The following is a 21,225-nucleotide window of genomic DNA, read 5'->3' as shown; positions in this document are numbered from 1 at the left end:
AAGAAAAGAAAGAAAGGTGAAGAAAGAGACTTCACGATTGCTCAAGATCTTTCCCTCCCTTAGAAATCAAGCCCATAGCTATCCCAAAATCATCCATAAATCTCTCTAAACCCAACTGCAGACTTACCTGGGCATCCAAGGGTCAGTCTGGATATCACAAGTTCATTCCCATCTTGATTTGGTCCTAATTTTACCTTGGTTCCCAGCTGAACTCTACCTATTTAATTTGTGATAATTGAGCTTTCCCATAATAATTTTAGGATCATCCTTGGTACCTTAGATCATCCCATTGACTTTTGGAGATTAGTTGCTGGAAGATTCTGGGCAAACCCTCAATTTTAGGGATCCTTCCAAGAAACCCTGACCCTAAAATTGGGCTTCCATCAATCATTAAAACTTAACATAACCTTCACGAATAGACTCCCCTACACCAACATTACCTAATTCCACCATCAAACTCTAATTTGACCTAAAAACCTTATTTTGAGCTAGTCAAACTTGCAAATTTGTAGAAGATCCTGATTATTGGCTTCTAGCTTGGTCCCTCTCAATCAAAACTACATTAAATGGAGCAACTTTACCATAGCGCAAGTCCCGCCCTCTCTATCGCACACTAATCTATTCAAAAATAATTCAAGCAAATAAATCCAAAAAATTATGTAAACTTTATTATTCCAGTATATTTCAAAACTCGAACTAGACAAAATTGGTATCTCTGAATACCCAAAGGTTGTTCTAAGGTAGTAGACCTCTTTCCGGTTCTAGTTAGACTATCCCGTTTAGCTGACACTATCAAGCTTACAAAATCTAACTTATGATGCAAAGGACATATTATCAACTCTTTCTTTGCAAAGAACTTCTATAGTTCTATTTACATTAGGCCTCTCTTATACTACTAATCAACATAGTATTCAATTAGTTGAAGTATTTAACATGATAGATAAAAACAATGACAGATATAAAAGCTACATAGTCCTTGCAGTGGATGAGACAAAACAGAATGGATAAATGTCTAAAACAATGAGACACACAAGCCACAAGCCCACAACATTGACCAGCCTCCTTTACACCTACACAATGCCTTCGACCATGGTGTACGGAGGAGAGAAGGTAGTCCATACTGGTCTAGAGAAGGTAGTCCATACTGGTCTAGAGAAAGTGGTCCATACTGGTCTAGAGAAAGTAGTCCATACTGGTCTATGTAGGGTATATTATGCCACATAGGGAGGGCTTTAAACACGGTTTGACATCTCGTCTCGACAGTGATCTCAGTCCCTCAAAAATTGAGATCTGATAAAATTCCATGATCAACTCAACCCCATTTGAGGGACATCTTGGTTGGTATTAGGGCTCAGTTTGGGCTGGAATTGCTATTTACTTAGCTAGTTTAGGCCTTCTATACAGCGATGGCCTTAGATTTGTGAGAAAACAAGAGTATATATGAGTTCTAACTCGAATTTGGATCCAATATGTTGAAGGAGTGAACATGCAGACTTATAAAACATGGAATACTCAATCATTACTTGATATAGATGAAAACATAAAGGTTTAAAATCAAACAAAAAACAAACAAATTATTCAGTTGTTCAAAATTTCACATTACAATACCAGTGTAGCTACAAGGTACAACACGAGAGTAAAAGAGTAAAATCAATGACCAAGCAACTCCTCCAAGGCTCCAACTCTTGCTCCACCAACACCACGTCCACCAGCCCAAGGTCCTAGCTCTTCTATATTGTTTCAGCCACATCAGCCATTTTATGAGAATAGCATCCCCACCTCAGGAGGGGCTTGGTGACACTAGGATGTATCAACACTAGAGATTTGACCAATATTCTAGTGAAAATTCGGCTAACACACCAAAACCAGCAAAGGGGAGAAGAGTTTTTGTTGAGGCAGGTCAAGATTGAGATATCTTGGTTCATCTCGACTAAGATAGGGTATATAAATGGGTTGAACCAAAAAGTTTCAATATGCCTGCTTGTAAAAATAAATGAGCAAAGGAGTGAAATTTATAACATGTAGATTTTAGAATATAGTATAATCAAGCTTTGGGTCTAGACACCTTGAAACATAAAGGAGTTGGTTGTTTGGAGAGTTGGACCTCAAGGGATGCCTTTTCACCACCTAGGTGACACCTCAACAACTATGAAATCGACTATTTTGATAATATATATCTGTACTGCTTATAGTACCAGTATTCTATAGTTTGCCGAAAAAAGGTTCTTAATTGATTGCCCTCAAGCCAGCTCTGGTTGAGGTCATACTGAACTTGACTGGTGAAAAAAATTATCTCCATTGCTAGAGCAATCGTGTTATATAGTTTACTGAAAATGATCTGAAGAGGTTCCCAATCAGTTGCCCTCCAATCAGCTCATCATATCGTGCTCATTGGAAAAGGGCTCAGTTAAATAACAAATGATTTATGAAGTTTTCAGAATTGAAGGAAGAAAATTAAGAAAAGAATCCCATGCTTCTTTTCATGGTTTTAGCATCTATATTACTACAAATATTTGAGAAACCCTCACTCAGATCAGTTATTAAGGTACTGAAAACGAAATTTCAGTGAGCTGAAGACTGGCCATCTGATGAACAACAGGTAAGGAAGTTCACGTGTGGAAGAACCAACAGGCATTGACATGGAGAATAGGTCCAGGGGGGTCAAGATATATATAACGTTGTAAACTTCTATGCATAAAGGTGAGGTATTATTATCCCTTTCATTCATATGTTAGTCCAAGACATAGTTGCCACGTCATCAAAGCAATCTAAGGTGTTAAAGGTGGCCAAAGCACTTACTGCCGAAGCAATCTAAGGTGTTATAGGTGGCCAAAGCACTGAGGCAGTAAGTCGCCCACCAAGGCAACCACGTCGATTTAACTGTGCACCCCCCCCCCCTTGATTTCTAACATAAATACACCATTCCTTGGGGGTTCACCTTTTATCTTTTTTGAATTTTATTTTTTACCCTTTTTCATTGAATTCAAATAGGAGATACTTCCTTATTTGTGAACAATATATTAACTAAATGAACTACCATATACAAAAACCGTTTCTTAAAAAGGATATGGCATCAGTAAATGCCAGATTTTGGTCCCACACCAATTAAACTAGTGCAAGGCACCCTACCAGACTACCATAAGGCAGCAACCACCTAAGTGGCACACATCGGCAATGTCTTGACAACTATGGTCCAAAATGCTATTAGTTTAAGAGCTCCTCACCACACACACCCAAATCTAAAACCTGAGTCCAACCCTAGAGCAATGCCTATTACATCAGATATTATTATTGAAGCCTTTGCAGCAAACAGTGACATCAAAATGGTTAGTCAGTTTAGGAAATGGGGAAAGAAAAGGCTCTGAGACGTCTGAGTTAACATAAATCAAGATGCGAAAAAAAACTGACCATGTTGCTCGTTGCTAAGCTGTCAAATAAATAACACCCATGTTACTCCTGGGAATTTTATGAATAAATTTAAAAATGGAAAAGAAAAAAAAGGATGGGCTTTCTTTCACCTACTAAAATATTGAACTATGACAAAATTATTTTTTGTCATATAAGGAAAACGGAAACACGGAGAAGTGTACCTCTATGGATCTTTAATTAACAGGACCAGAATTGTTAAATCTCAAAATAAATTGGAAATTAAACGTGCAGCTAACAGAATAAGAACAGCCAGTGGCAACACAAAGCAGAAAAGGAAGATCATTTGGGGAATAAATTGGCATACCGATGCAGAAGAGAGCAACGCAAGCCGACAGAAGAAAAAAAGAAATTCGAAAATGGAACGAGAGTACCAGAGCTGTTGCAGAAAAGTAAGAAAATAAAATACAATTTTAGAAAGGGAAAAGAAAAAAAAAAACACGACATAAGCTCACTCGCACAAAAATGCATAATAAAAGACAATGCAGGTCCGAAAATGGTTTACCAAGCGTTTCGAGAGGGGCGACGACAGTGCTCTCGCTGAAACGAAGCTCTGATACTGCAAAACAAAAGGAGAAAGAAAGAAATACCAAATTGGAATCTTAGCTTTTATCTCTAAATCTTTGAAGATGAAAAACACCTCATTTGAACCAGAAGAGCTTGATCTATCTATCCATACCTAAATGTCGCCTGAAATCCGGTGGCTTTCTCAATGTCCGCTGACAATTTTGACGGTGCACGTGGTTGATCTTCTCCAACCCAAGCTATTTCTCATAAAATTTTGGAAAAGCTCAACCTTTGCTTGATCGGATTTTGCGGTTGGCTTAAATTAGGTTGGTAAGGCGGGTTCTGTCTTTCAAAATACGAACATAAAAACAATCCGGGTTTGGGTTCCCGTTTCGAGCGATTTAAGCGGTTAAGCCGAGGTCCGACCGGGTCTGATCTTTATTCTGTATATATTATTTTCCTACTTTTTCAACGTACAATAAGTATGGGCCCACTTTTGAATACTGACAAAATAAATTAAAAATAAGCCCTTCAGTAAGTCCCTCTCCTAATATATAGTGGAGAGGTATGAGGAGAGCAAAGATCTCTGTTGTGACACACAATAGAGTTGACTAAGACTGTCCATAAAAGGAAATGTTAGGCATCTTTTTGGTTATTTTGTTGGTCGTAATCTAATGTGTTTCTAGGCAAATTAACCAAACGGCTAACCACCTAGCGAGAACGACGCAGTCAATTCAAAATATGCTAAATGGCCTGTTTTCTCTCTCTAGCTAGTGCAGCTCTGTCCTCATTTATCCTCGACGTCATCTTCTCCATAGAGTTACAAATTTAAACATGTGTATTTAGGGCATGTTTGGTTACAATAATTTAGATATTTCAAATCTATAGAATCATAATTCATAAAATTAAGGGTAATTTTCATCCAGACCCCCTGAGGTTTGCTTTATGTCATATTTAGTCCAAAATAACTGAAACTTTGCATCTGCCTCCCCTGTACTATAGAAAAAGTCAATTTAATGACAGATTATCATTTTATGACCAATTTGCCCTTTTTTAATTAAATTTTTTTACATACATAATCTTCATGTTTATTTATTTATTTATTTTTTTGTTCTACCATCGCTAATGTTTATTACGGGAAAGTACACACTGTAAACCCTAAAGAATCTTGATCTTTCCCTCTGTGTAGCCGCCAAGTTTGCAAGGGAAAGTACACAAATTATAAACCCTGAAAATTATTGATCTTTCCCTCTGTGTAGCGGCCGACGTTTGCAATCGTGATTGGTTAGAAAAATTCATGGTTTCTCCTTATTCTACATCTCTGATTCTCTTCCTCTCCATCGATGGTGAAAAAGCAAAAGGTTTCATAGCAAATTGCCCAGGAAGCTTTTGGAGTCGTTCAACAAAGAACAACTAATCGACAAGGGCATAAAGTATTAGCCAACACAACATGTAAATCCCAGAAGCCATTAACCTGCTCAAATAATTGTCCATTGATTACAAAAGAGCGTTAGAAGATCTTCAAACGGTAAGAAATAGGAAGTTCTTTTTTATTTCTCTTTCCTTTTTCTAATTAGTTTGCTTCCAGATTTGCTCAGTTAGAACTCAAATGGGGAATATGCTATTTTTTCAGGTCCATACAAGAAGATGCATTTGAAGCTTGGAATTTCCACTGAAAATGCGTTTGAATCCTGAAGCACGACTACTATTGAAGAAAATTTAAAACAAGGGAATTTCTTCGATCTGGATCCTCAAGTTTTTAAATTATTCTTCGATCTGAATCCTCAAGTTTTTAAATTATGTAAAAATTCAAATTTAAAAAAATAAAGGGCAAATTGGTCATAAAAGTGATACTTTGTCCTTAAATTGAATTTTTTCATAGTACAGGGGAGGTAGATGCAAAGTCTTAATTCTTTTGGACTAAAAATGACATAGACCAAACCTCAGGGGGTCCAAATGAAAATTACCCTAAAATTAATTGTTTGGTTAACCTGAATTTGTGGAATGAAATATGTGGATTCATCTATGACTTTTGTGAATGCGCAAATGTTTAGCGCTTTTATAGTAGTGGTGAAATCCCGCCATAACCCATAAATCTATAGATTAATATTTTTAGTGTAAAAACATGAATCTTTAGATTTCATGAATCTAGGGATTTTCACAATCAAACAAGTATAAATTTGACATTCATGAATTCAGAGTGTAACCAAACAGGCCCTAAGCAGTAAGATAAATTTCTTATTTTTTATTTTTCATGTGAAAATAATTCAAGTAATTTAGGTGAAAAAATGAATTGTTTTTTAGGGTTTATTGATGCTTAAAAGGGAAATTTATCTAGTTCATCACTGATAATTATTATCAGATACCATAAAGGAGAATTTTTCCTTTTGACTACTTTGACTTCATGATAGCCACATGACGTGCAATACAAAAAGCAGAACTGATACAAGAGAATCAACAGGTTTCTTTGTTTACAAGGCATGTAGTCAAGTAGTGGAGTAGTGGACTCCCTCAATAGAATAACCCAGATGTTCTCCATTCTGGCTTTGTGCTCTCATCCCCCTTTATGATTTATCTGGTTATAGACAAGCCTCTTAAATAGGGTTTGGATCTTCCATCTGTCATGATAGAGGTTTTTATCCTCAATATACCTCAGGGGATTTCCTGGGCCCACATATAATTATTTTTGTTAGAATTCAGAGATAGATCCCCTTCTAATATGTCGTAAAAAATGTGAAGAGAATACAGATTTTTATCTCGATGAATAAAAGGTTTCAACTCTTTTAAATGTATAATGAAAAAATGTGAGGATAACACAGTCTTTTATCGTTGTAGATAAGAGGATCGCAACTCATTATCTTTGATATGATCTGGTCTTCAAAGGATCTTAATTTTTGTACACGGCATATGGTCTTGGTTAAGGTTGTTGGGCTTCATTGCTGGCATTGAGAATATAATTTACACCAACCAACAAGAGTGTTTAAGATGGTTTAGATTTGTTGTTGAAATGTGAAAAGAAAAGATGAACCCCACATGACTACTTGCCATCTACTTTACCTGATTTTGAGAAAACAATCCAACTCCATAAATTACTTGGCATCTAACAACATAACTTCCATTCACTATCAATTCATGCCAAAATTTCTCAAGTAAAAATAGTTAACAATCAATCCAACTGATCTAGAAAGTGTATGTGAGATGTGATTTAGAGAAAAGTAACAACTTATCTACAATGGCAGTACAAAACATATAGAAGATTATTTTGGAAAATTTTAAAAAAAAAAAGAAAAAGGTGGAGGTACATTGTGTTTTCAATGGAATCTTAGGCTACTCATGTAAAAATTTATTAAAATTATGCTAATGATGTTTATTAGATTTTTAAATTTATCCATTAATAAGACATAGCTACAGTAAGATTTTCCCATTTGTGTCTCTGAACCACTCAGTTGGATGAGTACAAATTGCTAACCACAAAATACTTCTTTTCTCTCTTCATGTGAAAAAATTACTTCTTGTGAAGGATGACTCAAGAATTTATCAAAATAAGCTAAAAACAAACAAACTGAAGAAACACAACTACCACTTGTTTCAGAATCTAACGACTCTGTTCACAGATACCAATTCCACACTCATCTCCCAGAAATGTTTCCATGCCTTCCTTAGCATTTTCTCTTCCACCAATCCTCAGATATCTCTCTATCTTCGTCTTGAACCATAAAAGCATGCCTCCATCTTCTTACTTCTCTTCCACGAGAAACAGGTTAGCAACAGACACAGTCCTACTTCACAATCCTCACCTGCTCCATGTTTGCAGACACAGATCACCTTTGCTCTGCTCTCATCAAACTCATTTCACCAAGAGAGAGACCATACACCTCAAACCTCGACTACCCAGATCCTCACTTCCCATACAAAAACGAAAAAGTTCCCACATCCTCCCTTCTGCAAGCTTATCGTCATTTGCTGAAGCTGAAGGTGAACAAGTGTCCCAAGATGTAACCCAGAATAGACAGAGCCATGAGGATGCAAAATCTGATGACTTCTCTGGTATGGCTAAGGCCTTCAACATCTCCTCCCGTACAGCTTCTGCAATTTCTGTCTGCATAGCCTTTGCTGCTCTTGGTCTTCCTTTCTTGATGACATCTATGGGGCAAGGATTAGCACTGAAGATCAAATTGCTTTCGTATATTACACTGCTGCTTGGGTTTTACATGGCCTGGAACACTGGAGCTAATGATGTTGCCAATGCGATGGGTACTTCTGTGGGTTCGGGTGCTTTAACACTTCGGCAGGCAGTGTTGATCGCAGCAGTGCTGGAGTTCTCTGGGGCAATGTTGATGGGCACCCAAGTGGTTGGCACAATGCAGAAGGGAATCCTTGTTGACAATTATTTTCAAGGGAAGGATTTATTGCTTTTTGCGGGTTTGCTTTCTTCTCTAGCTGCTGGTGGTACCTGGTTACAGGTTCATTCCCTTGATCCTCTGCCATTATCTTCTTGTTCTTCTTCAGTACACTCAACAACTCCCTGCTGACCATTTTCATCCTCCACCATCGAAGTACCCAAAAATTATGAAATTTGAATTTGGAATGTAGACTAACCACCACGATGACAAATATAAATGGAAAAAAATTAGACTCCCTAAAAGAAGTCTATTGTACATGAGTTCACCTCAAATCAGAAAACCCCATTCTTGAATCTCTGCGGTTTGGCCTAAGTGTCATCTGTAAAAGTCATCTTTGGCAAAGATTGTTGTTCATATCTATCTGTTTATTGAATAGGTTGTGCAACTATGTAAAAGCAGTTGAACTAGACACAGGGCCTGCAACCAACTCATTAAGAAGGAAGTTAGGAAAACTATTAGACAAGATCATATGATGTAGAATTTTATCTGCTATTCATATTAGTTGTAACTTTGAATGGCGACTGCTTCAGTCTTAATTAAGTTTGGCACGGTTAAAATCCTTCTTTTTCTATTGATTCTCAAGAATACTATCTTATGCTCCTAAAAGCATGTTAGAATTTGCTGAATTTAGAAGAAAGCATTATTAGCTTCAACCTCTGATTGATGTAGAAGAGAGCAGCTCACATTAGGGTTTTCCCTAATAAAGGGGTGGATCACTTGTAGTTCATTTCCAACTGGAGGTCGAAAAGTTGTTGCAGGAGATACTTGGATACGATACGTATGGATGAGCAGGAATCTTTGAACTACTTCAGGTTACTGACCAGCTTAGGAATTGCTTCTATTTCTGGCAATATGACTTAAGCTTTAAGTAGACAAATTGTGTAAAAGATATACAGCTACAAGAATATCATATATTAAATAACTGCCTGTTCTCCATACTGCAAAACAGCATATTTCAATTTGCATGTTCAAGGATGGCTTATATTTATGTTTATCCTTCGCGTTTTCCACAGCTATGATAACTCCTGAATTTACTCAAGGGAAAACAGAGAAGGGTTTTGCAGGATTCTTTGGTTCCAATTCAATGCCATTGACAATTTTACTGGTCCAGGTTGCATCCTATTTCGGTTGGCCTGTATCCAATACGCATTGTATAGTAGGAGCAATGGTTGGGTTTGGTCTGGCTTATGGGGGAGTAGATGCCGTATTCTGGAGTTCGCTGGCCAGGGTAACTTCATCATGGGTCATCTCCCCTATCATGGGAGCAGCAATGTCATTTCTTGTGTACAAATGCATCCGCAGGGTATTCTCTCAATCTTACATTCTTATGGGACCTAAACTACAAGGGTTGCCAATCATATATTCCTAAAGGTGATCCTAGCCGCTTTGGCAAATAGATAAAAGGAAAGTGGGAATTCACATGCTAACTCTAACTAGTTTCTTTTCTCTAGTTTGTGTACAGTGCTTCAAACCCAGGGCAGGCTGCTGCTGCTGCTGCTCCTATTGCTGTATTTGTTGGTGTAACTGGGATCTCCTTTGCAGCTTTCCCACTCAGCAAGAACCTTTCCATGGCACTGGTGCAGGCCTTAGCCTTCGGAACAGCTGGTGCACTTTTGATCAGTAGAATTATCCACAATCGGCTCGGTCACCTACTCAAGTCTGAATCATCACAACCAGAGAAAATAGAGGAAACTTCAGAGAGTAAGAATATTGGTCTCCTCTCTAACATTGCAGGTCCCAAGGGGACACAGCTGGAAATTGTGTACGGTGTCTTTGGCTATATGCAGGTTCTATCAGCCTGCTTCATGTCATTTGCTCATGGGGGAAATGATGTATCAAATGCAATTGGCCCTATAGCTGCTGCATTATCTATTCTCAATGGCAGTGCCAGTGCAACTGAGATTATCATTCCAACTGATGTTCTTGCATGGGGAGGATTTGGAATTGTTGCAGGATTGATGATGTGGGGGTACAGGGTGATGGCGACCATTGGAAAGAAAATAACAGAGCTGACACCAACAAGGGGATTTGCAGCCGAGTTTGCAGCAGCTTCTGTGGTTCTCTTTGCATCAAAATTAGGACTCCCCATCTCTGCAACCCACACTCTTGTGGGAGCTGTCACGGGTGTGGGTTTTGCAAGGGGACTTAACAATGTGCGAGCAGAGACAGTGAGGGAGATTATGGCTTCTTGGGCCATCACAATCCCAGCTGGTGCATCTTTTGCCATTATATACACTTGGATCCTGACCAGATTCTTGTCATATATATTTTGAGGTGTAGAGAAAAGGAGGACAACTTCACACTTTATACTGATTGCAGAACTGATCTCTTTTAAATCTGAAGTCTGGACTCTAGACACTGAGAAATGATTGCTTTTAATCCAAAATTTTCTCCTTGAGAAGCGACTGAACAGAAATGAGTGAATTAGTTGTTATCTCTGGCTCTCAAACTCAAATGAGGCACCCAATTCTTCTGGGCGATTAAAGCTCACTTTCCTTTCATACAAACTGAACATTCTAGCAATATGCTACTTGCTGTACAAAAGGATCCAAGTAATTTTTGAGTTAAGAATTCAAGTTTCTTTCACATATTCTTCTTTCAAATTAACACCTTTATGGTAGTATTGCTGAACTAGACACCTTTTGATTCTTCATTGTTTTATTCATAAAAGTTCTTATAATGATGCTAATCATCGGTGACTTCAACAGCCAGGTGCAGCCCTTCCAGGTGTGAGATTTATATTATTCCTTGGTGAATTACTCGGCAGCACTATTGGGGGAGATCAATAATCTTGTGAGGTTATGAAACTAGTCATCTAAGCAGAATGAGATTCAATAGTTGTTGGCTCCATTATCAGTAAAAACCATGGGTTCAAATTCTGCCAGCATTTTTCATTTTTATCTTTTTTTTTCCTTTAATGTTCCAGAAATTGAATCGTTATCCTTAACTAATAATATCCTGCAAGGCTACAAAGGATATCATCTGTGTGTCCAGGTGCATCAAAAGACCAGAACATTTGGATAAATTTGTCTGCAGGAAGACAACTGCCCAGAAAAGGGAGTGTAAGGGCAGACTTGTAGGCAGTAAGGAAGAGATGTAATCAAATCTGCAAGAATTCTAAAAGCTTGAATGAATAGAAACAATAAATCAATGGACAGTAATAACAATTAACTCTTATTTACAACTAAGGAAAAATTATACTTGGAAGGCAATCACATCTTTGCACCTCACAATTCATCCAACATTATTTCAGTCATAAATATCCAATTTGTAAGGTTAAATGAATGCAATTAAATAGACTAGCAGAAAACTATTTTCCATTTTGAACAAGTAAAATACCTACCTGTTTCCTTTGGATAAGTCAGTACAGATCAATGTGTATATTTTGGTGCAACCATCACCATTATCATCATCAATGAAGGTCTCGTGTAGTTAACATGAAACAGGATAAGGCTTCTTATACTTAAGCAATCAGCATCCGCAACTCTGCAGCCACTCCCAAAATTAGAATCAAAAGTCTTTGAGTGTCAAGAGAAACTCAACTTTCACCATAGAACCCTGCAAATCGACCTATTTTGAGAGAGGAGAGATCAGTGCAAGGCACTAATGAATATGTATCAATACATTTGGGAATTCATTTTTTTAATACGATCGCATGACCTAGTACAACGTATTGTCGAATTTCGGCCCTTCTACGGTAACCGAAAGTTTTTTAAGGGTAAAACCTAAATGGGTAAAAAATCGTCGAAATCTCAGCAATATTTCGCGATATATTGTCAAATCTGTCAAAATCTTTATTTTTTGTGATTTCTTGTAGTTTTTAGGTGATCTGCAATTCTATAATAAAAATTTCAAGGTCAATGGACAATGTTATCAAGTCTTTCTCAATGATTCAAGCTTTAAAGGCAATGTACCATATGTTGTTAGGGAGGAGAGGCATAATTTTTAAAGGTAATTCAAATTAAGAATAAATTTTTTAACAAAATCTTAAAGATCAATGAGCAATATAATCAATTATATACCAGTGATTTAGGTCTCAAAAGGCAACATGCCAAATGTGGTTAGGGAAGACTATATACATGAAAGAATTTATAAAAACAATTCAAATTATGAAGTGATTCTATAATGAAATTTTCAAGGTCAACATGTAATCTTTCCAATTATGTTGGAATGATTTAGGTTTCAGAATGTAACATGTTAAATGTTGTTAAAAAGGAGGATTTATATGCAATAATTTATAATAAATAATTCAAATTTATCAAATATTGACATCAAATTTGTGCCCAAAATAACCTAAAATACCCCTAAAATGGAAGTTGAAATCTAGCCAAAATTTTGGCGAAATTTTGCACTGTGATTATCCCTAAGGAGGCAAAAAGACCATAATGCCCCTTCAGCAACACTCCAGACCCAGGTCCAGTCATCCTCTCGTCTTCCGGTGAAAAAAAGTCTTTTATATGTTTTGTACTACCACTCCATGTGAGTATGTGACTCGTTACTTTCTTCTGAATCATACATTTGCTTACGCTTTTCAGATCAGTTAGGTTGATTACATTGATAAAAATGAACAATGAATACTCAAAGGTGCGATTCATCTTAAACGTGTGACATTTTATTGTTTATTTTATTAATTTCATTTAGGAGGGGACCCACCTCTAAGTATTTATTGTTCATTTTATTAATATTCAGAGATGGATCTTTCTCTTAAATGTGTAGTTGAAGGGTGTGAGAAGGAGCACAATTCACTAGGTAAAAGATCTAGATTCCTCGATTTTTGTAGAGACGGTATTTGGTTTTTCAAAATTTCCAAGGTTTTTTTTTTTTTTTTTTTGAATCCGAAGAGTTTATATAAACCCAAGACCTCCCCGACTAATCCACCATTGGCCAAAATTTCCAAGGTTGGTTAGGTTTCATTGTTGGCATTGACAATAGAATTGACACCAGCCAACAAGAGTGTTTAGAAGTATGATTTAGAAGGAAGTAACAAGACCCACAGAGTGGCAATATGATACATATAAAAGTTTTTTCAAAAATTAAATGGCAATCCTCGGTTGACAGGAGAAGGAGAGGATGATTAGAGAAAAATCATCTGTTTTGTATAACAATGCAGCACAACAGTTTGATACGTATCATAATTTTTTATAAATGGTTGAGATTAGAAGGTTGGCTTTTAAGTGAAAGCAGACAATTTTTATGACCCATTTTGGTCAAGATGTAGTTTCTAAGACCCAATTATGGAAATGAGAAATCCACCATTTTTTCCATCATTTTCTCGTATTTTCAACTCCATCTTCTTTCCTGTCATTCCCATTCTTCGATGGTATCTCTTCCTCATCGCTTGTTTTCTGAGGGATCTCAAGTGCAGGTTGGCACTGCTTTACAGTGCTTGGCAAACAATTTCATGGTTGCACCACCCTCTACATTTTATGTTAATTGCTGCCTCTAGTCTACGTTTTGTGTCTCTGTTGTTCTCTTTTTTCTTTTTTACTTTTCTTATCCAAAATGTCTCCGTTGTTCAACAATGTCAAGAAACACTAGAATTTGTCCATTTCATTTGGTGGGTTCTTGTTGACAAGTAACAATTTTAGTGATATTTGTCTCTCTTTTCTTTTTTAGGTCTAATATGTCTCTATTGTTCAACAATTTCTAGAAACACTAGAATTTCTCTTTCATGCCGTGGGTTCTTGTTAAAAAAGTAGCAAAATTAACAATGTGGTGTTTTTTTTTGTTAGGGGGGATTAGCAATTTAATAACTTCCACCCATGGAAAATAATGCAAACTGATCACGGTTTCTCATTGTAATTCAAGGACTGAATCTTCTCAGCTTTCTAATCACAACTCCATGCCAGCAAATAAATCAATGAATTCTAGAGCCTAAATTGTAAAACTAAAAATCAAAGTAATCAATCTCTCTAAACCTAGAAACATTTGTATTGTTGCAGTAAAAAATCGATTTCTAAACATAGGAAATAGTACAAACAAAAGAGGGAGGAAGGGATTTGAGAGGAAAAATGATGGGAAAAATGGTGGGTTTCTCATTTCTAGAACCGAGTCTTAGAAATGGGTGAATTTTACCCAAATGGGTCTCTTTCACTTAAGTCACCCTTTGAATCTAAGCCATTTATTAGTATTGTGACACAGTGTCATTGCACTAGTGTGCCCAACAAGATTTTTTTCCAGATGATTGGGGTTTGGGGAATCTGGATCCTCACCCCGTCGGGGTAGCACAGAGTGCTCCCCGACGGGTTCCTGACCACACAAAACGTGGGGCCCACAGGTAAATTTTAATTTATTTTTTGTGTTTTTTCTAAAAAGTGTTTTTTACCGTTGGCCCCACTGCTTTGTGTGGTCAGAAACCGTCGGGGGAGCTGATCCGGACTTGGGTTTGGGCTGGGGCGTTGCTGAACGGGGGGTATGATAGTCAATTTCACCTCCTTCGGGGGTAATATAATCATACTAAAAAATTAATTTGCATTCAGACGAGGACAATATAACAGTGTCAACTGTCAAGTGTGAAAGAGGTATTTGTAAAAAAATTTGTTCTGAGGGAGGTACGTTGTATTTTCAATAAAATCTGAGGCGACTTACGTAAAAATATTGTTAATGGATAAATATTTATTGGAATTGTAGAATTTATCCATTAACAAGACATAGTTGAGATTCTCCCAGATGTGTGTCTCCAATCCACTCGGTTGAATGAGTACAAAGTGTTAACCACATAATCTTTCTTTTTCAATTGAAAGGAAGATGAGAAATGTATTTCTCTCTCTCTCTCTTCAAGTGAAAAAATTACTTCTTGTGAAGGAGGATGATAGAGGCATTTGAGTAACAGTTTCCAAAAGCTGAATCAGAAAAAAAGGGAAAAAGAAAAGAATGAGATAAAATTTATCAAAATAGGCTGGTGGTCGTTGTGACTTGTGAGATTGCGAGATGAGATAGATATCTATGCGTGTTAGTTATATCTCTCCTTCCAGTCTTGGTGGACTCTTTCTGTGGATGGTAAGTCTCTGAAAGAACACTACAACCACTCATTTCAGAATGTAGACTTTGTTCATAGATCCCAATTCCACACTCATCTCTCTCTCTCCCCCTCTCCCACAAATGTTCCCATGCCTTCTTAGCATATTCTCTTCCACCAATTCTCAGATATCTCTCTATCTTCCTCTTGAACCATTAAAGCATGCCTCCATCTTCTTACCTCTCTTCCACCAGAAACAGGTTAGCAACAGACACGGTCCTACTTCACAACCCTCACCTGCTCCATGTTTGCAGAAACCGATCATCTTTCCTCAGCTCTCATCAAACTCATTTCACCAAGAGAGAGAATGTACACCTCAAATCTAGACTACCCAGATCCTCACTTCCCATACTGAAACTAAAAAGTTCCCAATTCCTCCCTTCTGCAAGCTTATCATCCTTTGCTGAAGCTGAAGGTGAACAAGTGTCCCAAGATGTAACCCAGAATAGGCAGGGCCATGAGGATGCAAAATCTGATGACTTCTCTGGTATGGCTAAGGCCTTCAACATCTCCTCCCGGACAGCTTCTGCAATTTCTATCTGCATAGCCTTTGCTGCTCTTGGTCTTCCTTTCTTCATGACATCTTTGGGGCAAGGATTAGCACTGAAGATCAAATTGCTGTCTTATATAACACTGCTGCTTGGGTTTTACATGGCCTGGAACATTGGAGCTAATGATGTTGCCAATGCGATGGGTACTTCTGTGGGTTCGGGTGCTTTAACACTTCGGCAGGCAGTTCTGATTGCAGCAGTGCTGGAGTTCTCTGGGGCACTGTTGATGGGTACCCATGTGACTGGTACAATGCAGAAGGGAATCCTTGTTGTCAATTCTTTTCAGGGGAAGGATTTATTGCTCTTTTGCGGGTTTGCTTTCTTCTCTAGCTGCTGCTGGTACCTGGTTACAGGTTCATTCCCTTGATCCTCTGCCATTATCTTCTTCAGTACATTCATTAACTTCCTGCTAACCATTTTCATCTTCCATCATAGTACCTACAAAGTGATGAAAATTGAATTTGGAAAGCGGACTAACCACCATGATGACAAATATAAAGGGAAAATGTTCGACTCCCTAGAATGAATTATTGTACATTAGTTCATATCGTGAATGAGAATACTCCATTCTTGAGTGTCTGCTGTTTGCTAAGAAGTGTCATCTGCAAAGTCATATTTGGCAAAGATTATTATTCATATTTATTTGTTGATTGAATATGTTGTGCAACTATGTAATAGCAGTGAAACTAGATATTGGGTCCGCAACCCAACTCATAGTTAAGAGAACTATTAGACAAGGTCATATTATGTGGAGATTTGTCTGCTATTCATATTAGTTGTATCTGTGAATGATGACTACTTCAGTCTTAAGTTTGGCACGGTTAATATCCTTCCTTTTTTTTTTTTTTTTTTAAATTTTATTATTATGATGACTATTATTATTATTTGATTCTCAAGAGTACCATCTTACACTCCCTAAAAGCATGTTAGAATTTGCTGAATCTAGAAAAGGAACCATTATTAGCTTCAAGATCTGATTGATGTAGAAGAGAGCAGCTCACATTGGGCATTGGGGGTTCAATTCCAACTGGAGGTCAACAAGTTGTTGCAGGAGATACTTGGATATGATACATATGAATGAGAAGGAACCTTTGAAATATTTCAGGTTACCGACCAGCTTAGGAATCTGTTCTATTACTGACAACATGACTTAAGCTTTGTTCAGTCTTAAGTAGACAAATTGTGTAAAAGATATAGAGCTACAAGAATATCATATATTAAATAACTACCAGTTCCCCATGCTGCAAAACCACATATTTCAATTTATATGTGCAAAGATGGCTTATCTTTATGTTTATCCCTCGCATTTTCCAAAGCTATGATTACTCCTGAATTTACTCGAGGAAAAAAAGAGAAGGATTTTCTAAGATTCTTTGGTTCCAATTCCATGCCATTGACAAATTTACTCATCCAGGTTGCATCCTATTTCGGTTGGCCTGTATCCACTACACATTGTATAGTAGGAGCAATGGTTGGGTTTGGTCTAGTTTATGGGGGAGTAGGTGCTGTATTCTGGAGTTCACTGGCCAGGGTAACTTCATCATGGGTCATCTCACCTATTATGGGAGCAGCAGTGTCATTTCTTGTGTACAAATGCATCCGAAGGGTATTTTCTCAATCTTTTGGTACTTAAACTACAAAGGTTGCCAATCGTATATTCCTAAAGGGGATCCTAGACACTTTGGGGTAAAAAAAATGGAAATTCACATTCTAACTCTTTCTATTTTCTTTTATCTAGTTTGTCTATAGTGCTCCGAACCCAGGGCAGGCTGCTGCTGCTGCTGCTCCTATTGCTGTCTTTGTTGGTGTAACTGGGATCTCCTTTGCAGCTTTCCCACTCAGTAAGAACCTCTCCATGGCACTGGTCCAGGCATTAGCCTTCGGAACAGCTGGTGCACTTTTGGTCAGTAGAATTATCCACAATCAGCTCGGCCACCTCCTCAAGTCTGAATCATCAGAAGCAGAGCAAAAAGAGGAACCTTCGCAGAGTAAGAATATTGGATTCCTCTCTGACATTGCAGGTCCCAAGGGGACACAGCTGGAAATTGTGTATGGTGTCTTTGGTTACATGCAGGTTCTGTCAGCCTGCTTCATGTCATTTGCTCATGGGGGAAATGATGTATCAAATGCAATTGGCCCTATAGCTGCTGCATTATCTATTCTCAATGGCAGTGCCAGTGCAGCTGAGATTATTATTCCAAATGATGTTCTTGCATGGGGAGGATTTGGCATTGTTGCAGGACTGATGATGTGGGGGTACAGGGTGATGGCAACCATTGGGAAGAAAATAACAGAGCTGACACCAACAAGGGGATTTGCAGCCGAGTTTGCAGCAGCTTCTGTGGTTCTCTTTGCATCAAAGTTAGGACTCCCCATCTCTGCAACCCACACTCTTGTAGGAGCTGTCATGGGTGTGGGTTTTGCAAGGGGACTTAACAGTGTGCGAGCAGAGACAGTGAGGGAGATTGTGACTTCTTGGGCCATCACAATCCCAGCAGGTGCATCTTTCGCCGTTATCTACACGTGGATCCTGACCAGGCTCTTGTCATATATATTTTGAGGTGTTCTTCAGAAAGTACATAAAGGACAGCTTCATGCCTTATATTGATTGCAGAACTGATCTCCTTTGAATCTGAAGTCTAGATTCTAGAAACTGAGAAATGATTGCTTTTCATCCAAAAATTTCTCCTTGAGAAGTGTAGGACTAGAAATGAGTGAATTAGTTGTAATCTCTAGCTCTGAATCTCAAAAGATGAGGCATCTAATTCTTCTGGGCAATTAAAGCTCGTTTTCCTTAAATACAAACAGAATGTTCTAGCTATATGCTACTTGCTGTACAAAAGGATCCAAGTAGTTTGGTATTGATTTTTAAATTTAAGAATACCAAGTTTCTTTTACGGATTCTTCTTTCAAATTAATAACTCTATGATGGTATTGCAGAACTTGACACCTTTGATTTTTCATTGTCTTATTCAAAAAAGTTATTATATTTATGCCATAATCAAAAGTTACATTGTCTTGCACAATTTTCCAATGTATGCATGAAATAACAATAGTTATCCTCATTGAGGAAAAAATTGCGTGATACAATTAGAAAAACAAACTATTTGATACCTTAAGGTGTGGTGTCACCAAGGTCTCTTCAAATTATAGTTTACATTAAGTGAAATATTAATATATGAAAATTTTTTGTTGTTAATTATTTTACTCTTTAATATTAGAATTTTCGATTCAAAAGGGTTGATGCTGTTGTTTTTACACTCAAATGCAACCTAGATGGCTGCTGCTGTTGTTTTTATACTCATATGCAACCTAGATGTCTGCCTTAGTCTATTGAACTAAACAGGGCATAAAGAACATTATTAGGGATGCATAATCTATCATCAGTGACTTCAACAGCCAGCGGGCAGCCCTTCCAGGTGTGAGAGTTCTATTGTAACTTGGTGTTTAATTACTGGGCACCATTATTGTGGGATCTATAATCTTATGAGGTTCTGAAAGTATTCATATGAGTTGAATGAGATTCAACAGTTGTTATCTCCATTATCATGTAAAAACCGTGGGTTCAAATTCTGCCAACATTTCATTGATATTTCTTTTTCCTTTCATGTTCCAGAAATTGAATTATCCTTGACTAATAATATCCTGCAAGGCTACAGAGGATTATCATCTGTGCGTCCAGGTGCATCAAAAGACCAGAAAATTTGGATAAATTTGTCTGCAGGAAGGCAAGTGCTGCCCAGAAATGGGAGTCTAAGGGACAGCAAGGAAGATATGTAGTCAAATCTGCAAGAATTCTATAAGCTTCAATGAATAGAAACAACAAATAAATTGACAATAATAACAATTAACTCTCATTTACAACTATGGAATACTATACTAGAAGGCAATCACATTTCCACCTTACAATTCATCCAACAGTATATCAGTCGTGAATATCCATTAGTAAGGTTAAACCAATGCACAAAACTATTTCCATTTTGAACAAGTAAATCACCTACCTGTTTCCTTTGGAGAAGTGAGTATAAATCAATGTATGTATTTTGATGCAACCATCACAGCTATCATCATCAATGAAGGCCTCATGATTGCTCCCTGTAAAATTACACATAACTGATACAACCAAAGGTTATTCCAGTAGTTTAAATAATTAAGAAGTGACTCAAGGAAGAAGAGTGTATGCATAATAAGAACTCAAAATCATATGCAAACCTCCATGATAGAATGAGCAACTACCAGTCACATGATATGCATCAACCATTTTACTTGCCTTGCTTATTCCTTCTACAGCTCAATTTTAAATAACAGTTGCAGGAGGACTGTGACTGATAATATGAGATCATGGAAAATCCATTTATATAGAGAAACATATTCAAGAAGATACCTGGACAGCTGAACAGATGGTGCACTCAGACCAATACCTGCTTAGGAAATTCAACTCCTTCCCAGTAAATCAAATGGAAAATCTTTGGGCCAAAAAAAAAATCAAATGGAAAATCAAAACGAGTGACACTGCATTACCTTTCCTCTTCACAAACATCCATACATTAAATAACATGTGGACTTCTCAGGCAATTAAAGAGCAATGTACATCTTAAATTACTAACACAGATTTTGAGCTCTCATTGCATAGTGGCATTGGGATGGATTTGCAGTGCTGCAGAGTGAAAGCTAAGACCTGCTGCAATATATTTCACATCCATGGCTAACTGGGCTGCCACCAGGATTGATGAAACTCGAGTTGGGCTAATAGGCAATTATGAGGAAAGGAATGTAGTGGAGGAGATGAATGCGGTAGAATTGAAATAGAAGATATGTGAGGGCAGATAGCATTATCAGTAATTTGGGCATATGGGAAGTTGGGTTATTTCAGAAATTATCCATAATACATTCTGATTCTGAAATGAGATTATACAAAAGCCTAGAGGTTTGAAGTTCTCAAAATGGGAACCGGGGGTTAATCCCAGTCCCATTGGTCGGTCAAACTTCTTGAACAAAAAACTCAGTAGCAGATTCTCTATTGTCCAAATTGAAGGAATAGCAGGAAATAAACTATTCTGGTTTCCAATCTTGATGTTTTTCCTTCAGTGTGAAGTATGATTAAAGGGCAGTTTGTGAAAGAACTTAGTTTGCTTTCCTTCTCTAACAATATAATTAAGAACCTGAAAGAAGAATCCAGGATGCCCTCCAGTGTTCTATTTCTTCTGGAAGACCCAACCTTCAAAATATCCCTTTTTTGCACGGTAGAAGAGAAAAAGGGAAAACAAACATATTTGTCATATGCAATTTGTAACTTTCTGAAGCTCCTGAATCCAACAAA

General features: G+C 37.4%; 3 protein-coding genes across 4 annotated transcripts in view; 2 read left to right on the top strand and 1 right to left on the bottom strand.

The window, feature by feature from the left end:
- The window catches only part of LOC149007144 (kinesin-like protein KIN-14C), a 28,446-nt gene extending 24,192 nt beyond the window's left edge, over positions 1 to 4,254 (bottom strand). Inside the window, exons 1-3 of one of the 2 annotated variants that reach the window (XM_089166205.1) lie at positions 4,106 to 4,254; positions 3,932 to 3,985; positions 3,734 to 3,805 (exon numbers count right to left, since the gene is read on the bottom strand). The gene's annotated coding sequence lies outside the window, so the exon portion shown is untranslated. The remainder of the gene's footprint in view (positions 1 to 3,733; positions 3,806 to 3,931; positions 3,986 to 4,105) is intronic. The other variant, XM_089166206.1, reaches the window with a different exon arrangement.
- Positions 4,255 to 7,528: 3,274 nt separating this feature from the next.
- LOC149007143 (inorganic phosphate transporter 2-1, chloroplastic-like) lies at positions 7,529 to 10,980 on the top strand. The gene is made up of 3 exons (XM_089165204.1): positions 7,529 to 8,396; positions 9,448 to 9,639; positions 9,788 to 10,980. Exons 1-3 carry the CDS (start codon positions 7,584 to 7,586, stop codon positions 10,607 to 10,609), a joined length of 1,827 nt encoding a protein of 608 aa, XP_089021330.1. The 5' UTR covers positions 7,529 to 7,583; the 3' UTR covers positions 10,610 to 10,980.
- A 4,349-nt stretch (positions 10,981 to 15,329) lies between these two features.
- Positions 15,330 to 18,868, top strand: LOC149007142 (inorganic phosphate transporter 2-1, chloroplastic-like). The gene is given in 4 exon segments (XM_089165205.1): positions 15,330 to 16,209; positions 16,211 to 16,258; positions 17,320 to 17,511; positions 17,644 to 18,868. Coding segments are annotated over 4 exon segments (1,755 nt in total). The 5' UTR covers positions 15,330 to 15,516; the 3' UTR covers positions 18,466 to 18,868.
- Positions 18,869 to 21,225: the final 2,357 nt, after the last annotated feature.

Source organism: Hakea prostrata, chromosome 8, assembly GCF_041222555.1.
Source record: "Hakea prostrata isolate BN-2017 chromosome 8, UWA_Hpros_2, whole genome shotgun sequence".
Lineage (NCBI taxonomy): Eukaryota > Viridiplantae > Streptophyta > Magnoliopsida > Proteales > Proteaceae > Hakea > Hakea prostrata.
Note: the sequence above shows the minus strand (reverse complement) of the source record. Positions and strands in the feature narration are given on the sequence as shown.

Excerpts from the sequence above, each read along its gene's own strand:
- LOC149007143 (XM_089165204.1), top strand. The coding sequence starts at position 7,584 with ATGCCTTCCTTAGCATTTTCTCTTCCACCAATCCTCAGATATCTCTCT. Across the intron at positions 8,397-9,447 it reads CTGGTGGTACCTGGTTACAG|GTTGCATCCTATTTCGGTTG; the intron begins GTTCATTCCCTT and ends TTACTGGTCCAG. Across the intron at positions 9,640-9,787 it reads TGTACAAATGCATCCGCAGG|TTTGTGTACAGTGCTTCAAA; the intron begins GTATTCTCTCAA and ends TCTTTTCTCTAG.